This window comes from Cryptococcus neoformans, chromosome 13 (genome assembly GCF_000149385.1).
Source record: "Cryptococcus neoformans var. neoformans B-3501A chromosome 13, whole genome shotgun sequence".
NCBI lineage: Eukaryota > Fungi > Basidiomycota > Tremellomycetes > Tremellales > Cryptococcaceae > Cryptococcus > Cryptococcus deneoformans.
In genome coordinates, this window is record NC_009189.1 from 417640 (window position 1) to 425139 (window position 7500).

The 7500-nt window shown below is 47.8% G+C and overlaps 6 protein-coding genes across 6 annotated transcripts in view; 4 read left to right on the plus strand and 2 right to left on the minus strand.

The window, feature by feature from the left end:
* CNBM1170 (hypothetical protein) overlaps positions 1–574 on the minus strand; it is a gene marked incomplete at both ends in the record, with an annotated part of 1332 nt that extends 758 nt beyond the window's left edge. Inside the window, 3 exons of the mRNA XM_767105.1 lie at positions 1–83; positions 132–486; positions 547–574. The exon at positions 1–83 is cut by the window's left edge and continues 758 nt beyond it. Of these exons, the coding sequence (XP_772198.1) occupies positions 1–83; positions 132–486; positions 547–574 (466 nt within the window). The remainder of the gene's footprint in view (positions 84–131; positions 487–546) is intronic.
* A 369-nt stretch (positions 575–943) lies between these two features.
* On the plus strand, positions 944–2026 carry CNBM1180 (ribosome biogenesis protein NSA2; the record flags this gene model as incomplete). The annotated part of the gene is made up of 7 exons (XM_767106.1): positions 944–996; positions 1058–1277; positions 1331–1543; positions 1593–1616; positions 1667–1772; positions 1826–1909; positions 1962–2026. 7 exons carry the CDS (start codon positions 944–946, stop codon positions 2024–2026), a joined length of 765 nt encoding a protein of 254 aa, XP_772199.1.
* Positions 2027–2583: 557 nt separating this feature from the next.
* On the plus strand, positions 2584–3489 carry CNBM1190 (hypothetical protein; the record flags this gene model as incomplete). Its single annotated transcript, XM_767107.1, has 4 exons — positions 2584–2913; positions 2974–3171; positions 3229–3371; positions 3441–3489. The coding sequence occupies 4 exons, from the start codon at positions 2584–2586 to the stop codon at positions 3487–3489; spliced, it is 720 nt and encodes a 239-aa protein (XP_772200.1).
* A 345-nt stretch (positions 3490–3834) lies between these two features.
* Positions 3835–5024, plus strand: CNBM1200 (hypothetical protein; the record flags this gene model as incomplete). The annotated part of the gene is made up of 8 exons (XM_767108.1): positions 3835–4008; positions 4058–4154; positions 4206–4228; positions 4286–4333; positions 4390–4479; positions 4539–4570; positions 4625–4638; positions 4690–5024. The coding sequence occupies 8 exons, from the start codon at positions 3835–3837 to the stop codon at positions 5022–5024; spliced, it is 813 nt and encodes a 270-aa protein (XP_772201.1).
* A 172-nt stretch (positions 5025–5196) lies between these two features.
* CNBM1210 (hypothetical protein) lies at positions 5197–6118 on the minus strand (the record flags this gene model as incomplete). The annotated part of the gene is made up of 4 exons (XM_767109.1): positions 5197–5245; positions 5275–5763; positions 5814–5908; positions 5963–6118. 4 exons carry the CDS (start codon positions 6116–6118, stop codon positions 5197–5199), a joined length of 789 nt encoding a protein of 262 aa, XP_772202.1.
* A 252-nt stretch (positions 6119–6370) lies between these two features.
* Positions 6371–7500, plus strand: part of CNBM1220 (hypothetical protein) — a gene marked incomplete at both ends in the record, with an annotated part of 4434 nt that continues 3304 nt past the window's right edge. The window contains 4 exons of the mRNA XM_767110.1: positions 6371–7018; positions 7071–7173; positions 7225–7322; positions 7370–7500. The exon at positions 7370–7500 is cut by the window's right edge and continues 623 nt beyond it. Coding sequence (XP_772203.1) covers positions 6371–7018; positions 7071–7173; positions 7225–7322; positions 7370–7500 — 980 coding nt within the window. The remainder of the gene's footprint in view (positions 7019–7070; positions 7174–7224; positions 7323–7369) is intronic.

The following is a 7500-nucleotide window of genomic DNA, read 5'->3' on the forward strand; positions in this document are numbered from 1 at the left end:
AAACAGGGACACCGAGAATCTCAGCTAGAGCTTGAGGGGATTGCACGGCCGCCCTTTTAGCGGCCAGATGTCTTTGTCGTGAACTATGTAAAATATGAGCTACGCCCACCATATGATGAATTTAGACTCACGCAATCTTGTTTCGCACGACGACAGGCTCTTTTGGCTTCTCTTCATTCACAGGCGTGTTCACAAGACTAGGACTAGGGCTTGCACTAGCCGCAGCCAATCGCCTCAACACTTCCTCCAAGCCCTGACCAGCCTGGCCAGCACCAGCAGCAAGGTCATCTCCCTCTTTCCTAGCTCTGCCCATACCGATACCTCCATTATCGGCTTTGCGGACGACAGCAATGTGATTAGGGTTACCCTCAAAAGAGCTTCCAAGACCGGTGTTTTCTTTCCATCCAAGAGCTTGCATGTGCTTGTAGGAGAAACGAGTCTTGTCGTCAGACCATGACAGGTTACGGGGGTCAAGGCCGATACGTTCTAAGAGTGCACTTGTGAATATAGGTTCGGCATGTAGTTTTACGATCCAAGGAAACTTACGCTTCACTTTACGCTCTGAGAGACCCATTGTGGTTTACTTTACGCTTAAAGGTGGGCTGACTGGCTTTGTACGGGCTGTCGAGGCGCTATTTCAGAAAAATTACGGACAGTGGAGAAAGGACTGGACGCGCGGAATCAGAAATTTTGCAAGTCGCCATCCGAGCTTCTCTCAAGTCTTAACTATCACTTTGCTGGTTCTTCTCATTGCGTTTTTGCTGCTATTACTACTACTTCCATCATATATCCAAACAGTACAAGTCTACATCATGGTGAGTGAATATGGATGGAGAGAAAGCCAATGCTGACAAATTTCTTTTTTGCCCACAGCCGCAGGTCCGTATACCTCTTTATTCAATCACTTCCCTATCTATGCTGATGATTATGGCAGAATGAGTATATGGAAGAGCACCGTAAACGACACGGTCGACGATTGGATTACGAGGAGAAGAAGTGCGTCATTGCCATAAGAGCACTCTGGCTGGCTTTTGAACCATCACTAACATTAATACAGGCGAAAGCGTACCGCCCGTGAAGCCCACAAGGCCTCTGCCGATGCCCAGAAGATCTTCGGCCACAAGGCCAAGCTTCACCACGCTCGACGACATGCTGAGAAGGTTCAGATGAAGAAAACGCTTAAGGCGCACGACGAGAGGAATGTTAAGCAAAAGGATGACGGTGCTGTCAAGGAGGGTGCTTTGCCAGCCTATCTTTTGGATCGTGACGGACAGAAAGTGGGATACTCTCGTAAATCGTAGTGGGGGAAGAGAGGCTGACCAGACGGTAGGATGCCAAAGCCCTTTCATCAGCTGTCAAGGACAGAAGAAAGGACCGAGCCGCCAAATACTCTGTGCCTCTTCCCAAGGTCAGGGGTATCGCTGAAGAAGAAATGTTCAAGGTCATCAAGACCGGAAAGAGCAAATCTAAGAGTTGGAAACGCATGGTCAACAAGGCCACGTTTGTTGGTGAAGGTTTCACTAGAAAGCCTGTTAAGCTCGAGGTGAGTTTTCTGCTTCAGTCCATTTACCATGACGCTGACAGGACAATAGCGATTCATCCGACCTATGGGTTTGGTATGTCACTCTCACAATCATATCGTGGATAAGCGCTAATGATGTCTCAGCGTATGACCAAGGCGAATGTTACTCACCCCGAGCTCAAGACCACCTTCCAATTACCTATTCTTGGTGTCAAGAAGAACCCCCAATCACCGCTTTACACCTCTCTTGGTAGGTCCTCAAAGTACTGCCTCTGGGGATTACACTGACTAAGGTTTTTGCAGGTGTCCTTACTAAGGGTACTATCCTTGAAGTCAACGTTAGTGAATTGGGTATGGTTACTACCGGTGGTAAGGTCGTCTGGTCCAGTACGTGCTTTTCTTTATTTCAGGACTTTCATTACCTAACGTCGTTCTATAGAGTATGCTCAGATCACAAACAACCCAGAGAACGACGGCTGCATCAACTCTGTTCTCTTAGTGTAAATTTATTTTAGATAAATCAGTGGCGGTGAATTTCTGTAATCCTGTACTTTTACTTTTTCATATTTGCAATGTGATCTCTTTGCACTATAGCTCGATGGCGGTATGGTGTGAAGCGTTGCTTGAGTACACCATGAGGGTGGTTTTCTTACTTTGTTGATTGATCCTGACAGTCACTCCTGCAAGAACGGAAATATGCGAGCGTCGCCTGAATGGGTTATGACAATGCCCATGGATGGCCGATGGAATAGCCAAGATTGCCCAACGTCCTCTCTGAAATGCATTAAATTTGCCTAATCTGTATCATAGGTTTGTTCTTCGCATTGCATATGATACAGGGCTTGTCAGATCGGCCAAACATAGATATTCAACGAACCAATGGAAAGAGAAGATAAAAGTGATGACGCAATGAAATGCCGGCCGCGGCCGATACATCTTTATTTGCTTCTTGACTGCTGCTGTTGACGGCGAAGAACAAGCAATGCTTGGAACAATAACTAACCACTGAATCGATCCTCCTTGGACAGTATAGATATTTTCGCCGAATAATAACACAAAAAATGAGCAGCCTCCCTCAAGAAGCTGCCTTACCCATAACCAACACTCTTTTTCCTCCACCTCCACCGTATTTCCAAGCTTTCACGGACGAGGCAATCGAGCGATATGAAACATTAACGGGGAAATCTCTATTTGTTAACGACGAGAAGGGCAAAACCAAAGGCAAAGAGAAGAAGTCAGATGACAGGGACATGAGCGTGGATATTAGGATACAAGATTTGACAGAAGAAGAACAAAATGAAAAGCTCGAGCTGGAAGGAAAACTGGAAAAGCCTAGAGCAGATTGGGTCAATGAGGACGGCAGATGGATGTGCTTTGGTACCATGTACACTGTGAGTATAACTATCTTTGTACTATGTGGTAATTAGACAGTCCTGATATCCATCCTGAAGACCGAGCCAATCATTCCTACGGCTCAGTCGATTGGTCTACCGCCTTTCATAGACCCTGCGGTCGAGCCCCAAGAATCCCTTCCTCCTTTATTGCACTCCTTCTTGCATACTCTGCTGTTGCTTTTGGATACACTTACTATGACTGCGAGAACTCCTAATGAGCTGGCAGCTGCTGGGTGGGCGAGTGAGGGTGACCAAGTACGTGCATATTCCTCTTTTCTGTTCCTGAGAGGCCTGCTCAACAGAACACGCTAGTACATTCAACATTTGACCAACTTAAGCGCAAACATGATGGTAGCCTCTAACCAGTTGAGAAGTGCCCAAAGCGAAGCTACGCTGGTGTTGCTCATGGAGAAGGAGCTTGAGGAGAGACGGAAACAGACCGAGAAGTTACGATCGTACGTCATGCTATTTTCACTTGAGAAGGGCTTTCAGCAGCATCCCAGTCTTGCTGAACTTTTGCGCAGCAAATGCAAGGAGATTGCTAGTGGCATCAGGGCTTTGAAAGGATTGTAATAGATCTGAGGTGCCGCCATTGGAGCTGGAGCCGTTTTTGACGATTGTTGTAAATTCCTGTAATTCACATGCATGGCATTGATGTCAAGATACTCTTTTAAACGATTGCATAGGATGCACATATACCCGTCTACTCGCTTTCCTATTGCTCACGCAGAATGCACCCATCGCACTATAGTCTCCACTTTTTATATTACTACTAAACTGACCACGGGCGCGTCAACAGCGGCACTTATCGCGCGTCAGCCCGAACGGCGACCGCAACCGTTGCATCAATTGACTTGGATTAATTACATTACTTCAACATTACCTACCATCTCAGCTCCCTCTACATAAGTCACAAATATGTCAGCCAACGCGCCACTCCTCTCGGGGACCATTGAACCAGATGAAGAGGCCCCGTCCATCCCTCGGGGTAACATTGGCACATCATCCTCACCTCGACCCGCCCAAACGCCGGTGGTTCTTGTCCCGGGAACACAAGCATCTGGTGTCGGGAATGCCGAAGAGGGCGGTATCGTAGGTGTTCTGGTACTCAATATGATGAATAAGCTAACGAGGGATAAAGAGGGGTATCTTGAAGCAATCAAGCCATCCTATGGCTTTGGCATTCCTGTATTTATTCCGGAGTGCAGCTATCGCTGTTTATGTTCTATGCGGATTATGTGAGTGGGTATACATATCCGAGAAGGGTGGAGACTGACAGTCTGACATAGTTACAGATAACTATGTGCTGAGCGTCAGTAGTTATGCAGCATCTGGAATAATAGGATGTTGAAGCTGATGAGTAACATAGATCGTGGTTGTCGTGATACTCCTTTCTCTCGATTTTTGGAATACACGAGTGAGTATATGAATGCTCCATGTGAGAAATTCCTCTGACTGCCCATTTCATGAAAGAATGTCGCGGGGAGAACTTTAGTCGGGTTGAGATATTGGAACGAAGTAGATGAGGAAGGTGAAAGTTCTTGGGTGTTTGAGTCGAGGGACGTAAGTACTCTCACGAAGGCTGACATAGTATGAAGTATGAACTGACTGAAATACAATAGCCTTCTCGGCCGGCCAATCCTATTGATGCCAAGTGAGTTCTCCCTCTGCTGTACTGATCGATCGGTTACTGATTACTGGCCGCTAGGATGTTCTGGGTGAGTGTAGCGATTTGTGCGGAAGGCAACGATTGAACTGACGACGCCATTATAGATCGCCCTCTATGCGTATCCTTTAGGATGGTTAGCACTCTTAATCGTATCCCTTCTCAAGTTCAATGTTTCGTGAGTCTATCATGTTTCAGCTTTCTAGAGCACAATCTGACGTGGCCAAGATTCTTGCCCATTGTGGTACTAGCTCTCGTGTTTAACTTGTCCAATCTGTTGGGATTCACGTATGTGCCTCTCACGGTCCCTATACTATTTTTCTCACACCTCTCAGATATGCCGATCGTGACGCTCAGAAACGATGGGCCAACCGAGTTGTCAGCGGAAACGTTTTTGGCTTCGATCTTGGTGGCCTTGGTGGCCAGATGGTTGGCGGCCTAGTCAGAAACAGTCTCGGTCGAGTGCTTGGGTAGCTTTCTCCTGACTTTCGAAGCATTCAATCATATGCATGTCCCACTAACGCTTTAACCCATTGAGCATATTGAAACTATACTGATGCTTTGTAACGATCACGTTTGATGGCTGTTTCTCCTGTTCCTCCCCAACCGCGGCCTTATCTGGCCTTTGCGCTTTCCGTCTGCTCTTCTTCTCCTCTTCGGCTTCTTTTGTTTGTGCAATGCCCATCCAATACCCTGCCCAGTACTGTGCCGTCATAGCATGTCCAAGCGCTTCGTCTCTCGAAACACCAGCTGCAGGGTAGACGCCATAAGCTGGAGCGGCAGGAGCAGGTTGCGGTTGGACCGGTCCTGCTTGTCTAGGGTAGGTATAATCCTCCACCTCCCAATCCTCTTCTTCCTCATCTTCCTCATCCCAATTCTCCTCGACATCTCCCCATTCCGCATCCTCTGCCGCTTGTTCGTCTGCCTCAACCTGCGCTTGTTCAACAGCATTTGGCCCACCTGGGGACGGCGGCTGATAAGTCGGGCTTGCCCGACCATTTCTATTTATCAAAGAAGGGGCGGATGGGCCAGCCCCATTATCGTTTAAAGCATAGGTCGTATTGATGGGATCATAAGGGTTGACAGCGTCGGGCTTCTTGACGGTTTTGCGTTTCTTCTTGGGGGGAGCAGCTGAAGAGGTCTCCTCCACGGGCACAGCTGGAGCAGAGGCGGTGTACCATCTGATATATGTTTCAGAAATTATTTCTCAAAAGATCTGCAGATAACTTACGCGGACCCATAATCGTTGGCTCCAGGCAATGGCCGTCCTAAAGCCATAGCCGCTGTCGCCTTGTCGAGCCAGCTACCGGGCCCTGGATGATGTACCTACGGACATCGTCGGCTTATCTCCCAGTTGATTACTCGTCGAAATAGACGTACATGAAACTCCTTCATAGCCGAATTGGCAGCATTGACCAATTCTCTATCGTCCCAAGCTCCTCCTGGCCCTGATGAAAAGCTGAGTTGGATGGACTGGATTGGGTGTTGCGCACCGTTTTCGACGGGCCGAGAGGGGGACAAGGGAGTTATGGACATGTCGCTACTGGACATTAGTTGTCAAGATTTTGGAATTGATTTCAAGTGTAATGGAAGAAGAAAGATGCATAGTTGATGGTGTTCCACATTCTTTCATACGTAGTCGCTGCAGTGACGGAACAGGTGAAAGAATGGTGGCTGCTACATTTGATTCCGTTTGAAGTGGAGGCTGGCACCCCTACTACGTATGAAGCCGGCGATAAACGATACATGAGGTCGCTTGTCATTGTATACATCCTATCTATCTGTGAGATGGCTTCACCGCCTTCTTTCTCATCATTCCCAGACCTCCCAGCTTCTCAACTGAAAAAAGCGGAGGCAGGTCCGTCGCAAAATCCTGTACCGAGCTTCTCTTCGTTTCCGGAACTGGAACCTGAGGCTAGAAAGCGACAGTCTCGATCTCGGTCAAAAGGACGGGCACCTGACGATGACGGTCAAAGAAGACAAAAAAAGGATAGGGAGAGGATGAGGGAGAAGGAGAGAGATAGAGATAGCCGTAAGAGGAAGGAAAGAGATGAAGTGACGGTTCGAGATGAAAGACAGAAAGAGAAAGACCGCGAAGCACGACAAAGCGGGGAGCGAGAGCATGAGGGTGACCGTAGGGAACGAAGAAGAGATAGAGAGGAAGATGAAGGACGCCGACGTCGTGAGAAAAAGAAGCGTAAGGATGAAAGGGATCACTCAGCAGAGACGAGATACAAGGAGGAGCGACGAGAGCATGAACGGAAACAGGCTGAGGCACTTATTCGTGGCGACGTGAGGATCCCGCAACCTACATTAGCTGTTGAAAAACCACCTAAGAAGGAAGATGGGTGGGTCAAGGAAGACGATGGAGTACCTTGGTATGAGACACTGGGAAAGACAAGCAAGAAGAAGCGATATGAAGATTTCGACGACCCAGTGAGTCCGCCTATTCAAATTATACCAGGGCATGACTGACAACTCCATGCAGAATTCTTCCAGCACGTTTTTTGTGGATATTGCAGGAGACAGGGATATCTTGCGCTACGGGAGCAGCTCATCCTTCTCAGCTCCCAAGTATCACCGTGACGGAGGTAAGTACTTTTGCCATTTAGCACTGCCATATAGACTGATGAGAATTGCAGGGAATCGTATCATTGGTTACAATGAAGGTCTTCGCATAGTTTATTCCAGAGATCGGACTGAAAAGGGTATCGAAGTTGCGCCAAAAGGACGGCCATACGTGAGTAATACCTTACTGTCAATTGAGCTTTATCTAATGAGACATAGGTTCCACGGTACAACAAACAAACCAAGTCCGCAATCAGCCATCTCGAGCGTATCCTTCTCCGACCGTCTCCGCACGGTGAAATAGACTCTCGCGCCAATTTTCTTGCCTTTGAGGTTCGTACCCGGCAAGA